The 19488-nt window shown below is 42.2% G+C and overlaps 1 protein-coding gene across 7 annotated transcripts in view; it reads left to right on the top strand.

Annotated features, from left to right (window-relative positions):
- LOC140731223 (protein MTSS 1-like) overlaps positions 1–19488 on the top strand; it is a 306022-nt gene that overhangs the window by 246191 nt on the left and 40343 nt on the right. For all 7 annotated transcript variants that reach the window (XM_073052740.1, XM_073052720.1, XM_073052731.1 and 4 more), the window contains exon 7: positions 15261–15418. In XM_073052740.1, the coding sequence (XP_072908841.1) occupies positions 15261–15418 (158 nt within the window). The remainder of the gene's footprint in view (positions 1–15260; positions 15419–19488) is intronic.

Below are 19488 nucleotides of genomic sequence, written 5' to 3'. Positions count from 1 at the left end.
AGTGAGTGTGGATAGGGTTAGCGTTAGCGAGTGTGGATAGGATTATGGTTAGTGAGTGTGGATATGGTTAGGGTTAGTGAGTGTGGATAGGGTTAGGTTCAGAGTATGCGGGCAGTGGGCGAATTAGCCCTCTTGTGCTTTTTGATCTCGTCACTTGAGATTCAGTTTCACTCCACCCTGTCACTTTGATCTGGCCCATGCCTTCATTAACCAGGTCCAACACTTGTCTTTGTTGAATCTTGCCCCTCCTGACTTAGGACATCGGGTTTGTGGGGTGTTTGTAAGGGTTAATCGGGGTGTGCTCCGGGTTTGTGGGTCTGAAGCCAGGGTTAATCGGGACGTGCTTACGGTTTGTGGGGGTGTGAGCCCCTTTTGAACTTTAGGATTAGGTCTGAGTGTTGGGCTGGTGGATGTATATGTGTGGCTGGAAGAGGTAAGGTTGCACATTTCTGAGTGGTGATGTATGAGGTTCTATGGCGGATAGGCTCATATGGTGAAGCCAGGTTAATCTGGCCCATGCCTTTCGTTATCGTGGTCCGACACCGTTTGGTTTGACACCGTGTGCACTGGGTCACATCATGAGTAATGCATCCTCGGATCGTCAGTTGTTTTGGGCCTTTAATGTTTAGATATCTCACCGAGTTGGCCCAACAGGGACTGGTCAGATCCTGCTTGTGTTTTTCCCATGGACCTGGATAATGAGAGGCATGTAATTCTGAGGGTAATGATATTTTTGAACATCATTCCCTGGATATAGTTAGGGTTAGTGAATGTGTATATGGTTAGGGTCGGAGAGTGTGGATATCATTAGGGTTAGTGACTGTAGATATGGTTATGGTTAGTGAGTGTGGAAATGGTTATGGTTAGTGAGTGTGGAAATGGTTAGTGTTAGTGAGTATGGATTGGGTTAGGGATAGCGACTGTGGATAGGGTTAAGGTCTGTGAGTGTGGAGAGCGTTAGGGTCAGTGAGTGTGGATATGGTTAGGGTTAGTGACTGTGGATATCATTAGGGTTAGTGACTGTGGATATGGTTATGGTTAGTGAGTGTGGAAATGGTTATGGTTAGTGAGTGTGGAAATGGTTAGTTTTGGTGAGTGTTGATATGGTTAGGGTTAGTGAGTGTGCATATGGTTAGGGTCAGTGATTGTGGATAGGGTTAGGGTCAGTGAGTGTGGATATGGTTAGGGTTGGTGAGTGTGGATATGGTTAGGGTTAGTGAGTATGGATAGGGTTAGGGTCAGTGAGTGTGGATATGATTAGGGTTAGTGAGTGTGGATAGGGTTAGGTTTAGTGAGTGTGGATAGGGTTAGGATTAGTGACTGTGGATAGGGTTAGGGTTAGTAAGTGTAGATATGGTTAGGGTCGGAGAGTGTGGATATGGTTAGGGTCGGTGAGAGGTTCGGGTTAGTGAGTGTGGATAGGGTTAGTGTTAGTGAGTGTGGATATAGTTAGGGTTAGTGAGTGTGGATATGGTTAGGGTTAGTGGGTACGGATAGGGTTAGGGTCAGTGAGTGTGGATATGGTTAGGGTCGGAGAGTGTGGATATGGTTAGGGTCGGTGAGTGTTGATATGGTTAGGGTTAGTGAGTGTGCATATGGTTAGGGTCAGTGATTGTGGATAGGGTTAGGGTCAGTGAGTGTGGATATGGTTAGGGTTAGTGAGAGTGGATAAGGTTAGGGTTAGTGAGTGTGGATAGGGTTAGGGTCGGTGAGTGTGGATATGGTTAGGGTTAGTGAGTGTCAATAGGGTTAGGGTTTAATGAGTGTGGAATGGTTAGCGTTGGTGAGTGTGAATATGGTTAGGGTTAGTGAGTGTGGATGTGGATAGGGTTGGTGGGTATGTATATGGTTAGGTTTGGTGGGTATGGATAGGGTTAGGGTTAGTGAGTGTGGATAAGGTTAGGGTTAGTGAGTGTGGAAATGGTTAAGGTTTGTGAGTAGATATGGTTAGCGTTAGTGAGTGTGGATATGATTAGGGTAGGTGAGCGTGGATATGGTTAGGGTATGTTAGTGTGGATATGGTTTGGGTTAGCGAGTATGGATAGGGTTAGGGTTAGTGAGTGGATGTGCTTTGGGTTGGTCTGTGTGGATATGGTTAGGTTTGGTGAGTCTGAATAGGGTTAGGGTTGGTGCGTGTGGATAGGGTTAAGGTTTGTGAGTGGATATGGTTAGGGTTGGAGAGTGTGGATATGGTTAGGGTTGGTGAGTGTGGATATGGTTAGGGTTAGTTTGTGTGGATAGGGTTAGGCTTAGTGACTGTGGATAGGGTTAGGGTTAACGAGTGTAGATATGGTTAGGGTTAGTGAGTGTGGATATGGTTAGGGTTGGTGAGTGTGGAAATGGTTAGGGTTGGTGAGTGTGGATATGGTTAGGGTCAGTGGGTGTCGATGGGTTAGGGTTAGTGACTGCGGATATGGTTAGGGTTAGTGAGTGTGGATAGGGTTTGCGTTAGCGAGTGTGGATAGGATTATGGTTAGTGAGTGTGGATATGGTTTGGGTTAGTGAGTGTGGATAGGGTTAGGTTCAGAGTATGCGGCCAGTGGGCGAATAAGCCCTCTTGTGCTTTTTGATCTCGTCACTTGAGATTCAGTTTCACTCCACTCTGTCAGTTTGATCTGGCCCACGCCTTCATTAACCAGGTCCAACACTTGTCTTTGTTGAATCTTGCCCCTCCTGACTTAGGACATCGGGTTTGTGGGGTGTTTGTAAGGGTTAATCGGGGTGTGCTCCGGGTTTGTGGGTCTGACGCCAGGGTTAATCGGGACGTGCTTACGGTTTGTGGGGGTGTGAGCCCCTTTTGAACTTTAGGATTAGGTCTGAGTGTTGGGCTGGTGGATGTATATGTGTGGCTGGAAGAGGTAAGATTGCACATTTCTGAGTGGTGATGTATGAGGTTCTATGGCGGATAGGCTCATATGGTGAAGCCAGGTTAATCTGGCCCATGCCTTTCGTTATCGTGGTCCGACACCGTTTGGTTTGACACCGTGTGCACTGGGTCACATCATGAGTAATGCATCCTCGGATCGTCAGTTGTTTTGGGCCTTTAATGTTTAGATATCTCACCGAGTTGGCCCAACAGGGACTGGTCAGATCCTGCTTGTGTTTTTCCCATGGACCTGGATAATGAGAGGCATGTAATTCTGAGGGTAATGATATTTTTGAACATCATTCCCTGGATATAGTTAGGGTTAGTGAGTGTGTATATGGTTAGGGTCGGAGAGTGTGGATATCATTAGGGTTAGTGACTGTGGATATGGTTATGGTTAGTGAGTGTGGAAATGGTTATGGTTAGTGAGTGTGGAAATGGTTAGTGTTAGTGAGTATGGATTGGGTTAGGGATAGCGACTGTGGATAGGGTTAAGGTCGGTGAGTGTGGAGAGCGTTAGGGTCAGTGAGTGTGGATATGGTTAGGGTCGGTGAGTGGTTCGGGTTAGTGAGTGTGGATAGGGTTAGTGTTAGTGAATGTGGATATGGTTAGGGTTAGTGATTGTGGAAATTGTTATGGTTAGTGAGTGTGGATATGGTTAGGGTCGGTGAATGTGGATATGGTTAGGGTCGATGAGTGTGGATATGGTTAGGGTCAGTGAGTGTGGATATTGTTAGGATCAGTGAGTGTGGGTATGGTTGTGCTTGGTGAGTGTTGATATGTTTAGGGTTGGTGAATGTGGATATGGTTAGGGTCAGTGAGTGTGGATAGGGTTAGGGTTAGTGAGTGTGGAAAGGTTAGGGTTAGTGACTGCGGATATGGTTAGGGTTAGGGTTAGTGACTGGATAGGGTTTGGGTTACTGAGTGTGGATGTGGTCAGGGTTAGTGAGTGTATATAGGGTTAGGGTTAGTGAGTGTGGATAGGGTTTGGGTTAGGGTTAGTGAGTGTGGATATGGTTAGGGTTAGTGCGTGTGGATAGGGTATGTTGGCACCAGAAGCATGGCAATTATTGGTCTACGTTGGTTGTTGATGCATTTGAATTGAATTGAATTGACTTTATTCCTTACATCGTTCACATACAGGAGCAGTAAAAATCTTTACATTACGTCTCCATCTAAATGTGCAATATGCAATCGTAGTAATTTATAATAAATAGAGCAGTCAATGTAATATAGAGTACACTCAATTGCAGACAGACATACAGACATACTTTGCTGATCCCGAGGGAAATTGGGTTTCATTACTGTTGCACCAACGAAGAATAGAGTAGAAATATACTAAAATAAAAACCAGAAATAATTAAATAATAATAAGTAAATTATGCCAAGTGGTAATATGTCCTGGACCAGTCTATTGGCTCAGAGTGTCTGACGCTCCAAAGGAGGGGTTGTAAAGTTTGATACCCACAGGCAGGAATGACTTTCTATGACACTCAGTGTTGCATCTCAGTGGAATGAGTCTCTGGCAGAATGTACTCCTGTGCCTAAACAGTACATTATGGAGTGGATGGGAGACATTGTCAGATGGCAACTTGGACAGCAACCTCTTTTCAGACACCACCGTCAGAGACTCCAGTTCCACTCCCACAACATCACTGGCCTTGCGAATGAGTTTGTTAATTCTGTTGGTGTCTGCTACCCTCAGCCTGCTGCCCCAGCACACAACAGCAAACATGATAGCACTGGCCACCACAGACTCATAGAACATCTTCAGCATTGTCTGGCAGATTCAATGTGAGTTCATCCGTCTGATGGCCTGGTGGAAGAAGCTGTCCCGAAGCCTGTTGGTCCTGGCTTTTATCCTGTGGTACCACTTCCCAGATGGTAGCAGCTGGAATTAGATTGTCGTTGGGATGGCTTGGGTCCCCAGTGGTCCTATGGGCCCTTTTTACACACCTGTCCTTGTAAACGTTCTGAATCATGGGAATTTCACAACTACAGATTCTCTGGGTTGTCCACACCACTCTCTGCAGAGTCCTGCGATTAAGGGAGGTTCAGTCCCCATGCCAGGCAGTGATGCAGCCAGTCAGGATGCCAACAGTTTTGCCCCTGTAGAAAGTTCTTAGGATTTGGGGACCCATCCCAAACTTCCTCAACCGTCTGAGGTGAAAGAGGCGCTGTTGTGCCTTTTTCACCACACAGCTGGTGTCTCAGGCGATGTGAGGTCCTCTGTGATGTGGATGCCAAGGAACTTGAAGCTATTTACCCTCTCAACCCCAGATCCATTGATGTTAATAGGAATTGGCCTGTCTCCATTCCTCCTGTAATCCACAGCCAATTCCTTTGTTTTTGCAGCATTGAGGGAGAGGTTGTTTTCTTGACAGTACTGTGTCAGAGAGATGACTTCTTCCCTGTAGGCTACCTCGTTATTGTTTGAGATGAGGCCGATGTTAGTGTTATTGGCAAATTTAATTAGCAGATTGGAGCTGTGGGTGGCGACACAGTCATGGGTATAAAGGCAGTAGTGGAGGGGACTCAGTACACAGCCCTCAAGGGCTCCTATATTGAGATTCAGAGGGTTGGGGGTGAGGGAGCCCACTCTTACAACCTACTGGCAATCTTGACAGGAAGTTCAGGATCTAACTGCACAGGGCATTGTCAAGGCCGAGGTCTCTAAGCTTCTTGTCAAGCCTAAATGGAACTATGGTGTTGAATGCTGAACTGTAGTCCAAGAACAGTATTCTCACATTAGCATCCTTCTTCTCCAATGTGTAAGGACAGTATGTAGAGCAGTGGCTATTGCGTCATCTGTCAATCGGTTGTGATGGTAGGTGATGTGACAAATAATGTGCCCATGTGACAAATAATGCCAATCTTAAATCTTTTAAACCTTTATTTACTTGTGTTATTTTGCACCTCCTGTCGTTTCTGATCCTGTTACTGTGTACATTAAATCTGTCTTGTTTTACTAACTTTCTGCTACTGGAAATTGTTTCACTGTTCATCTCACTGAAATGCTCTGTAATTTTAAGTACCATGAACTAAATATAGAAGTAGATATAAATAATGGGCAGTTCTTTCAGTGTCACAGATTCAGAATTGACATTTCAGATCAGTGACCGTTCATCAGAACTAGAGAAGTAAGAAAACAGCTGTGATTAAAGTTGAGTGGGGAGGGAGAGCAGGCAGAGAGATCAAAGGGAATGGGCAAAGAGGTCCCTTTTGTTGTCTCCATTTTTCCGCCCCATTGTGAACTCGTTAGTTCTCTTTAGTTTTCTTTAGTTCTGATGAAACACAGCCACTTTTCTCTGTCCTCAGAATAGTGTTTGACCTGCTAAATATTGCTAGTTTTTGTTTTATTTCAGATTCTCCCGCTCTTGCGATCTTTGAATTTGCAGCTCAGTTAAATCTTTATGTGCTTAAGAAATCAATATTACCTTCTATGAACTTTACACATGAGGAATATCCCTTTTCCCTGTTGCCATTCTGGTAAACATCCTCTGCTCCCGTTCATCATTCTTCGTAAAGCAGAGGTTAAAACAGGATGTGATTCCCTAGCTGAGATGACTTTGATAGAAAAGAATTAAATGTAGCTGATGCAAAGCCTCAACGCTATTACTTAATTTCTACAGTTCTCTAATTTTATTCAATTCAGAGGAAATTATGGGATAAATATCAATTAATATTCTATTTTTGTGATAGATTTATTGGAATTTTTTTTAGCTTGTTAAACTTTACAGGAGAATTCTAATAAAATTTGGGGAAAAAATACAAGTAATGTCATCCGTCGATCTTGAAATCATGGCTCTCAGTGAGCGTGTAGTTTTCAGAAAAAAATCTTCCGTTCCAGTTGTAGGCTTGTAGATGACTTGCCAATTAATTAATGTTTTGTATTTGTTCATAATATTCTGTCTGTGTTATGCAGTTACATCACTAAAACTCCAGGCAGAAAGGCCTATAAGGTGATGTGGATAAATGGCTGTGCAGCAAACCTAAAATTGTGTCTTAATTTCAGTTTCCCTACTCAGTAAGTTTATAGATTTACTCTGTGTTTAAAAAAAATCCCACCAATGTTGGTGAATTTTATGTTTGACTGATTTCAGACATGAGTTGTAATGGAAAAAGGCTACAAAATTTAGCAATAAACTAAATTTTAAGCTGTAGTTAGTGTCATATGGTTCACTTTTAGACTTTGCCAAATATGCTTATAATTTCCTCACATTCACACATACCTTTTAAAATTGATTTGTCACCCAGTGTTTGTTGTTTTTATTCATGAAGATACTTGGAACTAGCCAGGCCTAACTGCCGTAACTGGGCATGACAGTAGTATGAGTTAATATGCCTTGTAGCAAAGCATATAAATTGTGCAAAAGACAATGAAGGTTAGTTTGATTTAATATCTGTTTCCTTTCTTGTATCAAATGTTGCTGTTCCCTATCTTCCTGCTAGCTGATGTTTTTGGTAAGTTGAGCTCTGCCCTGTTGGCTAGTGATCAAACCTTTCTGTGGGATACATGTGTAAAAATGATATTCACCAGTAACTGTTAGTCTGTTTCGTCCCTTTGCCTCCTAACACCATGAAATAAGTATTTTGTGAATATCCAATTGTTTTAAAGCTACCACCTTTTGTTTTGAAATGAAGTAGTACATTGCAAATAAGTATTCTGTTGTGTCATATGCAGAAATAAAATCTGATCTAGTGAAAGATGTGCTCTGAGCTCCAATTTCATTGGAAATTGGTTTAAAAATGGTTGATTTTCTGGGTGTTGAGTAGTTTTTATATTAATTGTAAATCTCTAATGCTTCCTAACATGCCAAACTATCATTATTACAAAATGTAAAGGATTATGATGGTGAAAGATTAATGTTAACCAAAGCTGTAAGTATAGGTTGTTCGATGTAAGAATTTGGTAAAACTCAAAGGCATTTTGCGCATAGGGACTTCTCTGCAGATTTAGAATATTTATTCATATACACATTTCACTGATTTAAAATTGAAAGCTGCTCTTTATATGTAAACACAAGGAAATCTGCAGATGCTGGAAATTCAAACAACAACACACACAAAATGCTGCTGGAACACAGCAGGCCAGGCAGCATCTATAGGGAGAAGCACTGTCGACGTTTCGGGCCAAGACCCTTCGTAAGGACATTATATGTATATATTTATATGTAAACTAGTTTAATGCAAATTCTTAATTCTAATTTTAACATCTGTAGTGACTTGTTAATTGTAAATAAGGTGTCAAAAGTCAAACCATGAACAAACATGAACTGCCATTTTGTCCTGTTTTCCAAGTGTAGTTACAAGTATTTTGATCCATCATAGACTGCAGATACAATATTGAGAGCCATTGCAGGTGTGAAGTAAGTTGTTTTCTTCCTATGTGACACTTTGAGCGACTTTAAAATTCATAGACCCAACAGGAGAGCCTTATTTGTCAAATATCTGAGTTTCAGGAACACAGTGCTCATAATTTTGTGACCATTTTTATGTTTCTCTAACTTACCATTGTCCTCTCCTGACAAACAAAACTAAGAATGACTCCCAAGGCTAACATTACTCACATCCTATACCACTCAGACAGACAGACAGACATACTTTATTGATCCTGAGGGAAATTGGGTTTCGTTACAGCCGCACCAACCAAGAATAGTGTAGAAATATAGCAATATAAAACCATAAATAATTAAATAATAATAAATTAATCATACCAAGTGGAAATAAGTCCAGGACCAGCCTATTGGCTCAGGGTGTCTGACACTCTGAGGGAGGAGTTGTAAAGTTTGATGGCCACAGGCAGGAATGACTTCCTATGACGCTCAGTGTTATATCTCGGTGGAATGAGTCTCTGGCTGAATGTACTCCTGTGCCTAACCAGTACATTATGGAGTGGGTGGGAGTCATTGTCCAAAATGGCATGCAACTTGGACAGCATCCTCTTCTCAGACACCACCGTCAGAGAGTCCAGCTCCACCCCAACAACATCACTGGCCTTACGAATGAGTTTGTTGATTCTGTTGGTGTCTGCTACCGTCAGCCTGCTGCCCCAGCACACAACAGCAAACACTGGCCACATCAGATTTGTAGTACATCCTCAGCATCGTCTAGCAGATGTTAAAGGACCTCAGTCTCCTCAGGAAATAGAGATGACTCTGACCCTTTTTGTAGACAGCCTTGATGTTCTTTGACCAGTCCAGTTTATTGTCAATTCATATCCCCAGGTATTTGTAATCCTCCACCATGTCCACACTGACCCCTTGGATGGAAACAGGGGTCACTGGTGCCTTAGCCCTCCTCAGGTCCACGACCAGCTCCTTAGTCTTTTTCACATTAAGCTGTAGATGATTCTGCTCATACCATGTGACAATGTTTCCCACCGTAGCCCTGTACTCAGCCTCATCTCCCTTGCTGATGCATCCAACTATGGCAGAGTCATCAGAAAATTTCTGAAGATGGCAAGACTCTGTGCAGTAGTTGAAGTCCGAGGTGTAGATGGTGAAGAGAAAGGGAGACAGGACAGTCCCCTGTGGAGCCCCAGTGCTGCTGACCACTCTGTCTGACACACAGTGTTGCAAGCGCATGTACTGTGGTCTGCCAGTCAGGTAATTAATAACCCATGACACCAGGGAAGCATCTACCTACATCACTGTCAGCTTCTCACCCAGCAGAGCAGGGTGGATGGTATTGAACGCACTGAGAAGTCAAAAAACATGACCCTCACAGTGCTCGCCGGCTTGTCCAGGTGCGCGTAGACACGGTTCAGCAGGTAAACGATGGCATCCTCAACTCGTCGTCGGGGCTGGTAGGCAAACTGGAATGGGTCTAAGTGTGGCCTAACCGTAGGCCGGAGCTGCTCTAGAACAAATCTCTCCAGGGTCTTCATGATGTGGGAGGTCAATGCCACTGGTCTGTAGTCATTGGAGCCACTGGGGCGCGGTGTCCTCGGTACAGGAACAAGGCAGGACGTCTTCCATGGCACAGGAACCCTCTGGAGACTCAGGCTCAGATTGAAGACATGGTGAAGTACTCCACGTAGCTGGGGGGCACAGGTTTTGAGCACCCTGGGGCTGACACCATCCGGGCCTGCAGCCTTGCTTGGGTGGAGACGTTTCAGCTGTCGTCGCACCTGTTCAGCTGTGAAGCCCACCGTGGTGGTTTCAGCTGTGGGAGGGTTGTAGTCACGAGAGCAGGGTGGGGGGCTGTGAGGAGGGGTAGGAGGGGAAAGTGGAGTATGTGTTGGTTGGGGGCTAACAACAGATGAATCATGGGGGGGATGGGCAGGGGCCACAGTGTCAAATCTGTTGAAGAACAGGTTAAGTTGGTTGGCCCTGTCCACACTGCCTTCAGCTCCTCTGTTGCTAGTTTGCTGGAACCCAGTGATGGTCCTCATCCCACTCCAGACCTCTCTCATGTTATTCTGCTGGAGTTTCCACTCAAGCTTCCTCCTATATCTGTCTTTAACCTCCCTGATCTTGGCTTTCAGGTCCCTCTGTATTGTCCTCAGCTCCCTCCTATTTCCCTCTCTAAACGCCCTCTTTTTAGTGTTCAGGATGTCCTTAATGTCCTTTGCTACCCAGGGTCCTCTCCCCTCTGTTTGTACAGCTCACATACTGCGTGAAGTTGGGCAGTGTTCTAGCCACGGTAATATGGTTGAAGTCACCCAAGATGGTAATGAGGGCACTCGGGTGCTGGGTTTGTAGTCTGGCTATGATGGTGTGAATGATGTTACATGCCGATGTTGGGTTGGCAGAGGGAGGGATGTACATAACAACCACGATTGCATGTGAGATTTCCCTTGGCAAATAATATGGCTGGAGTCCAACAGGAAAAAGTTCAATATCCGGGCTACAAACACATTCCTTGATCGTAATATGACCAGGATTGCACCATCTGTTGTTAACCAGAACAGCAAGCCCCCCTCCTTTACGCTTACCGCTCTCAGTGCAATTCCAATTGGCCCGAACAGTCTGGAAGCCCTCTATGGAAAAGTTTTGGTCGAGTATGTCCTCGTGCAGCCATGTTTCAGCAAAACACATAACACTGCTCTCCCGAAAAGTCCTCTGACTCCTGGCTAGCGCTGTCAACTCGTCCATTTTATTACCCAGTGATCTCACATTGCCCATAATGAGAGAGGGGAGACACGGCTTATAACTCCTCTTCTCCATAAGTCTCTGTTGTCTCCACCTGATGAAATGGTATTTTAAAATATTTCTGCATTTCAGCTGGCTAAAATAAAGTTGTGGTTTAAAAAAAAATCTGAGCCACCTTTGAGCTCTCTGCCCATGCTTTCTCAAAGGGGGTCATGGAGTCCTAGATGGAGAACTTGAGCTGTGTGAGGTTGTTATTTCTTGCCTTAGATTGCAACTCTGCAAGACTTTCATCAGTCTGATTTCAGGAGGAAAATATGCTGGTATCCAATTCATTATAGGCCTCCTGATCTTATAGTCTTCTTCATCACTTCCTTGTTGGATGTCATAGAAAACCTACAGCACAAAACAGGCCCTTCAATCCACAAGGTTGTGCCAAATGTGTCCTTACCGTAGAAATTACTAGGCTTACCTATAGCCCTCAATTTTTCTAAGCTCCATGTACCTATCCAAAAGTCTCTTAAAAGACCCTATCATATCCATCTCCACCACCGTTGCCGGCAGCCCATTCCATGCTGTCACCACTCTGAGTAAAAAACTCGCCCCTGACATCTCCCCTGTACGTACTCCCCAGCACCTTAAACCTGTGTCCTCTTGTGGCAGCCATTTCAGCCCTGGGCAAAAGCCTCTGACTATCCACACAATCATGTAAGCTGTCACGTCCTCTCTTTGGCCACAATGCTTCAATGAGCTTGTTAACATTGCGAAATTATTGTGCTGGGGCAGAATTGAGTACGGTCAAAAAGGAAAGACAGCAGCTTTCATTGTGTTTAATACGAGTTCAGGACAGAAAGAGAGCAGGATGTGCATAGTCAATCAGCAATATGTAGCAAACACCGCAGGCACCCTGCACTTCGCTGCATTCACTTTGGTTGCCAGGAAGAAATCCAGCACGGTGACACTATTTGCTCCTGCCAGACCCATACCAACCCTCATAAGTAGCCTCTCACATTGAGCCATGGGCAGTTTATATTATGAAAGTACCAGTGAAGTGCAGATATTAACACCAGATTCCCAACATAGCACTGTTCTCTGTAATGCATCTTTGTCTGTAAATGCTATGATGCCACCCCATTTTAGTTTTGATTCCATTGGTGCTTTTCAGGTATTAGTATACAAATAATGCCCAGGTTGGAACAAATATTCAATCAAACAAATATTTAAGTATTACTTCTGAGCATATAGTAGAGTAAGCAATTTTCTGGAACATCTATTATTTTCAGGCAACAGGATTATAAATTAAATAAATAAGCATAGAGACATAGAATGAAACAGGACAGAAACAGGCCCTTTGACCCAGTTTTTCCAAGGTGCCCACCATGCTAGTCCCATCTACCTGTGTCTGGTCCAATTCTTCTGAACTCCTCCTATCCATATATTTATTCAAATGTTTTTCATATGCAACAGCGAAGCTTTAAACTCTGCCAAAATCTGGCAACAAGTTAATAACGATTACTTGCTCAATCAATATACAAGATACTGGAGGAGGATGTTCAGGTGAGGAGAGGATACTAGTGTTGAGATTAGCCAAGTCAAAATAAGGAATATTTAAAATCTAGAACTCTCAAGATTACTTGAGGACAATGTTTTTTTTAAGTCAACCTTTCGCCCTCAATTTATGAGCTCAAGTCTTGGTACATAGCTCAATCCATGAACCATAGCTATAACTCATTTATAAAGCAACTTAATATAGAAAAAAATCACAAAATACTTCATCTAAGACCTCAAACAAAAAATTGATGTCAAGTAAAATAAAGATGTTAAAAGGAATAATTTCAAAATAAAATGCAAAATCTGAACATTTCTCTGTTGATTTGTCAGTTTGGTTAAAGAAATTAGGAATTTATAACAAGTTTAAATATGGAGGAAGGCTGCCACAGTTAAGCCAAAGCTGATCATAGAAAATGTTTCAAGAAAACCACCTTAAAAACCAACAGCAATTATGAGTTTAAACAGTACTGGTTGAATGACGTTCTAAAGGAAAATGGATTTCAATTATAAAGCTGTGTTAGAAAAGATGAATTTTAATCTTTATATAGATTAATTAAATTAATTAATTTTAGATTAATTAAATAGTGATGCATCATACTAGATCCCATAAGTATTTGATTACTCGATTTGGGATGTGATATTACAAACTATAAGACTTCTATCTTGAACTGAGATAAAATGTCAATTCAATTTGATTCTATGTACATGTAGAAATTATTTAGAGGCTGAATTTTACCTTTCCTAAAATGGTTTTGCATTTCCTAAAATAGTGAATTGTACATATAATGACTGATACAGGCAGTCAAAGATTTTACCCAAGTTTACGTTTGACAAGTAATATAGAGTATTAAGGAAAAATATAAAGAAATATTTAGTAGGAGTGAAATGAGAATACTTCAGCAGAAACAGATTTAATGAAATCTGAGTAAATAACATTTCATCACATGATCTAGTGACTGCCTTTCAAACTAATTAAATATTTTTATACTAATTTAAGAATTGCATATTTAACCATTTTCCAATATAAAGATATCTAGTTTAAGGATGTGTCTTAATTATTAAAACAAAACACTTCCAAGCATTCTTTAATACAAGCATTGAACAATCTGCACATTTCTCAACTTGTGATGAACTGAGGAAGAGGGGTTATTTGGGAAGTTGAGTAGAGGGATCAAAATTACTTCAGAAAGTTTTCTTAGAGCATCATAATCCTTTACAAATCTTCCTACAAATTTCTTTATCTAATGAACAGCAAACAACACTACCAACTTTTATTTAATTCAGGTTTTAAAGTACATTTTGTTGAACATTTATAATTCAACCAAATCATTTTGCTGATATAACCAAGGTTGAATAGGATCGTTGCAAATGATCTATGAGGCAAAGGGAGCTGAAACAACTCTATACCTGCAGTTGGTGTTGTTCCTTCCTTTACCCCTACACACCCCCTCCTAAAAAAATTGTCTGTGTGGTAGCCTTGTTCATGGTTTATTATTCTTTCTGCACTACGTCAATGTTTCGTGAATGGATTGTGCACTGAAGTATCACTGATGATTGAATCATAGTCACAGTAATTTATAACATTAAGCATGTTAATAATCTCATCCAAGTATTTCATCATAGTTTTACTTAAGATGCACTGGATGTGCTTTTGGTGTTTTGTGATGTATTTATAGGCTGGGAATGGAGCACGTTGCATTTATATGTGTTCCAGTTTGGTTTGTGATTAGTTAATTGTGCTGTTATTTTCAATAATCAGAAAAATGGCTTTATGCATTATGTCTGAAGTTACTAGAACTTCTGCTTTAAAAGTCTCATAATCTATTGTCCTTTTTCATGTTTTATGAATATCTGAGATTTTAATGTAATTCAGTGTTTTATCTTCCTGAAATGCTCCATTTAAAACCAGAGAATTGAATGTTCTCCACATAGTTGCTTTCAGATTCACTCCAAAATATTACTTCAATATTATTAATGAGAAAACCATAATTTGACTGTATATGATTGTGTAGTAAGTGAAAAGAATAATTTGTATTGGGTTACAACCTGGATTTCTGATAAAACAGTGAAAGTGTATGTGACTTGAGAATCAATTCCACAACAGAGACTTAGTCATAATGTTTCTGTTAGTGTTTTTATTTTCTATTCACTTAAGAAGCTTTTCTGTTTTTTATGAGGAGTCATGAAGGTGGTGCTGAATACTGTATTTTATTCTATTATTTTTGATAATGTTCTGGTTTCCATTTTGATGGGGTACATTGTAAGAGGAAAATGTAGCTGAGAAAAATGCTACTAATTTGCATGACTTGTGGTACAAAATAACCATAATGTTGTACTAAAATAGTCATGATCTATGAGAGCAGAGATGTTTTACAGGTTGGATAAACAAAGCAGCAGTGCAAGATAGAAAGATGGATATGTGTTCTCCCTCATTTATAAATACCTGATTACCAAATCCAAACATCCAGCGTAAGCAAGAATTTTATGCAGCAGAAACTGGGGGAATATAGAAGAATATAATTTGAATTGCTTTATATTAAATTTATTTGCTGCCACCTACTCTGATAGCAGACACCTGCATGTCACCTGCAAATGAGCCATACTAATTGGAATGCTGAATTCAATACTGTGTTCTGCCAATTTAGTTAAAATCAAAATATTGAGAATGATGGAAATAATGAAAGTAAAACACGATATAACAAAATTATGTTCAATTTTTTTGAAATTGATAAATCTTTCTGTATTTCCAGGAAAAGGAGACATTCAACCTCAGCTGGATAGTGCTTTACAAGATGTAAATGATAAATATCTTCTGCTTGAAGAAACAGAAAAGCAAGCTGTTCGTAGAGCCCTTGTTGAGGAACGTAGTCGTTTCTGTGCTTTTGTTTCTATGCTGCGACCTGTGGTTGTAAGTCTGTTTCCTTATCTGTTTAACTGTCTATTTAAACTGCATGTGTAAAAGCTATGGATGAATATCTGAGCTTTACATTGTAAGCTAAACTACATGTTAAAGGCTGACCCTTTTCTTGGATTCTTGATCCATTATCTGTTTGTGTAGGAAGATGGTTTTCAGCATGGTTAGTTTTGGGTATGCTGAATCCTGTTATAGGAAAAGGTAAGTATTATACTTTTAATCACTTTAGGGCATCCCAAAGCAATACTTGGTACAAAGTAATCCTTGGTACTGGTATAATGTAAGGCAGTGATGCATCAATCAGTTTGTATCAACGAAGTTTGAAATCTAAAATGAGAAACATGATCAGAAAAATTATTTTAGACAGGTTTAAATTTCATGGATTCTAATCAGGATCTACCTTATGTACATGAAAGATGTTCACGCCTCAGTTATGTGTCTTTTCAAAGTATGACATCTCCTACCATGCAGCACTTTCTCAATTATTGATTGACCTCAAATTGGAAGGAGGAAAACCAGGTTCTACTCACTCAAAGTCTCAAACTCAAATCTATAAATTATGTCTGACATCATCATAGAGGCCAAAACAAAAGCTTGTTCCGGAGTTTAGAATATAGAAAATTACAGCACAAAACAGGCCCTTTGACTCAAGATGTTGTCCTGACATTTCGACCTACACTAAGATCAATTTAACCCTTCCCTCCTACATGGCCCTCCATTTTTTTCTGTCATCCATGTGCCTATCTAGGAGTCTCTTAAATGTCCCTAATATACCACCACTACTGGCTCTACCACCACCACTGCACCCCCTTGCCCATTTTTAAAAAAATCTATTTTTGACACTTGTAATGGTGAATCAAGTTCACGGATCCGGCAAGAGAGATAGGAACTGTACTGACTTCAAATAGGTATATTAATCATTTATTTACAAACAATAAAAGTTCAACCAAACATTCATGTTCCAGTGGTTACAGACACTAGAAAACTAACATAAGTACATTCCACAAACATGTTTGGCTGGAAATGCGTGTTGAGCAGACCTTCCCAATCGTCATGTGCAATCTTGCCTTAAACAAAAGAAGAAGGGAGCAAGCCCCTTCCATGTGCTATTTTATATACCCAGGATATTTAAAACTGGATACAAGGCAGCTATCCAATAGGAAAAGCAGCTGCAGCTTTTAAACTAATCAGTCACAATAGAAATGACTTCTGACAATCAAAATAAGGCATGCTTTCACAGGACAACATCCCTCTATACTTTCTTCCAATCACCTTAAAATTATGCCCATTCATATTAGCCATTTCCAACCTGGAAAAATGTCTCTGGCTGTCTACTCGATCATCTTATCTTCTTATACACCTCTATCTAGTCACCTCTCATCCTCCTTTGCTCCAAAGAGAAAAGCCCGAGTTTGTTCAACCTATCTTTATAAGATAAGCTCTCCTGTTATGATCCCAGCCCCCTCCTTTGTGAGAATCACAAGAGCCCTAGTGAAGGGGGGTCAGTGACCCAAGAGAAGAGAGAGATACGTGCGATGTCCCTCGTTTCACGGCGAGGCAAAAGCTGGCGACTGTGGTCATTGTCTCGTGGAGACACCTTTGTGAATTGGGAACTGTACTACGTGTATACCCTCAGGGCAACGGGGGTGGAGAGATGGAGAGAGATTGCATCATCCCAACCTGATTGACATCTGAGACCCCGTGAGCTCAGATAAAAGAGGGGTTGTAAAGACGGCTCCCCAGACGCACCAGAAGACACGCTAGAAATCCTGTGACAGCGGTTAATAGCGACAGCCAGCGAGGAGGTTCGTGTGCGTCTTTTCCTTGCCTGGGATTGGCGACCTCACCACGAAATAACGGCTTTAGCTACAGGAGAGGCCACGAGTGAACGGCCACCCCCCAACGAGACTCCGACGGATCGAACTCCTAAAGCTTGGAAAAAACCCGCCGGGTAACTGTTTCATTCAAGCTCTATCTCTCTCTCTCTCTAACAAAAGTGCACCACCGTGACCCCCCCAAAAGACGGCAGCTGGTGGAACTACAGTGAACGCAAGAGACTTTTAGATATACAGCGGACAATATATATATTACCCCTAGACAACGATAGAGCTTATTTCTTATTGATTATTACTATACCTGCACTTTAGATTGAGTGTTGACGACGTATGTTATCTGAATGTTTGTATTAACCTTACTTTTGTGCCCCTTTATAAATAAAAACGTTTAAAAATGGTACCATCAGACTTCAGCGGACCTCTCTATCTTTGCTGGTAAGTGATCCAGTTACGGGATACGTAACAGCGTGGGGCCTCGTCTCGAGATTTGAAACCAAATTGGGAGGGCAATGAATTGGGTTTGTAAGTCAAAAAAAAAATTTAAAAATTTGGATCTGGTACGCGGGTAGCCAGACGGGAAACCAGCAAAGATGGACGTGGATGAATTTATGAAAAACCCAACTGTGGAGGCGCTAGAGGCGGCCACCAAATCAGACTTGTTAAATTTGGCGAAGGGATTGGACCTCACAGAAGTGAGGTCGTCCATGAAAACGCGGGAGGTGCGAGGGGCCATAACTCAGTATTACCTTGGGAAGAATGTGTTCGAAGCTGAGGTATTGGAAAATATCCCTGAAAAAGTACCAGCTAGTGGGATGGATCAGCTAGAGTTGGAGAAATTAAGGTTGGAACATGAATTTAAAATAAAGCAGCTGGAAGCGGCTGAGAGAGAGAAAGAAAGGGAGCAGGCGTTCCACATAAAGGAGTTAGAGGTGAAACGGGACCAGGAGCTCCAACTAAAGGGGTTAGAGGTGAAAAAAGAGCAGGACCAAGCTGAAAAGCAAAGACAGCATGAAATTCAGCTAAAAGAGCTAGAAGTAGCCGAGAACGAGAGGGAACGAGCTGAAAAGCAAAGAGAGTATGAGGACAAACAAGAACAGAGGGAACATGACTTGGAGATGGAGAAGTTAAAGAAAGAGCGAAGAGATCTAGGGTTAGATCGAGACAAGAGGTTTAATGTTAGTTGGGAGTTGAGGGTAGTACCTCCATTCGAAGAGTCGGATGTTGATAGTTATTTCTTGCTTTTTGAAAAGGTGGCAGTAAATCAAAAGTGGCCCAAGGAGCAGTGGGTGGCGTTGTTACAAAGTGTGTTAAAGGGGAAGGCAGAACGAGCATATGCGGCATTGGCCATCGAGGAAGGGGAAGCGGAGAATTATGCCAAAGTAAAGGAGGCCATTCTCCGGAGTTACGAGCTAGTACCTGAAGCTTATAGACAAAGGTTCAGAAATTTATGGAAAGGGTGGAATCAAACATATACCGAGCTAGCCTATGAAAAGGGTGTGCTCTTGGACCGTTGGTGCACCACGGAACAGGTGGACAGGGATTATGGGCGTATCAGGGAGTTATTTTTGATTGAGGAATTAAAAGGGTGTGTTCCGGAGGAGATCCGGATGTATTTGAATGAGAAGCCGAATAAGTCCATCTCGGAAATTGCTAGGTTCGCAGATGAATATGCCCTAACCCACAGGACAAAGTTTTCCTCGCCAAAAGGTTACCCGAGAGACCGTGGGAACGACCGAGGAAGTCTGCTGGCTGAGGCAGAGGTCCCGCCGGGAGCTAGTGGTAAGGTTGAGGGGGAAAGGCCAGGCAGCCCGAGATTTCCGGGCTTGACCTGTTTTAATTGTGGGAAGGGAGGACATATTGCCTCTAGGTGCTTTGCTCCGAGAAAGGAGCCAGAAAAAGGGAAAGCAGCGGTCCCTATCGGGTGTGCCGTGGTAATCAGTAAATCGACGAGAGAGCCCCGAGTAGACAGAGTACGAGAGGGGTCAGAGACTTGGCTGTCACCCGGAACCGTGTCCGTGAAGGGGGGAGACCCACCCATTCCCGTCCGAATCTGGCAAGACACCGGGGCGGAGCTGTTGTTGATCCGCCGTGAGATACTAGATTTCGGTCGGAGAAGGGGAATGGTCGCCGTGAAGGGGATAGGTACAAGAATAGAAATGGTGCCCCTACATCAGGTAATTATGGATTGTGAGCTGGTATCTGGACCAGTCAAAATAGGGGTGCCACCAG

Source organism: Hemitrygon akajei, chromosome 1 (genome assembly GCF_048418815.1).
Source record: "Hemitrygon akajei chromosome 1, sHemAka1.3, whole genome shotgun sequence".
NCBI classification, from domain to species: Eukaryota; Metazoa; Chordata; class Chondrichthyes; order Myliobatiformes; family Dasyatidae; genus Hemitrygon; species Hemitrygon akajei.
Note: the sequence above shows the minus strand (reverse complement) of the source record. Positions and strands in the feature narration are given on the sequence as shown.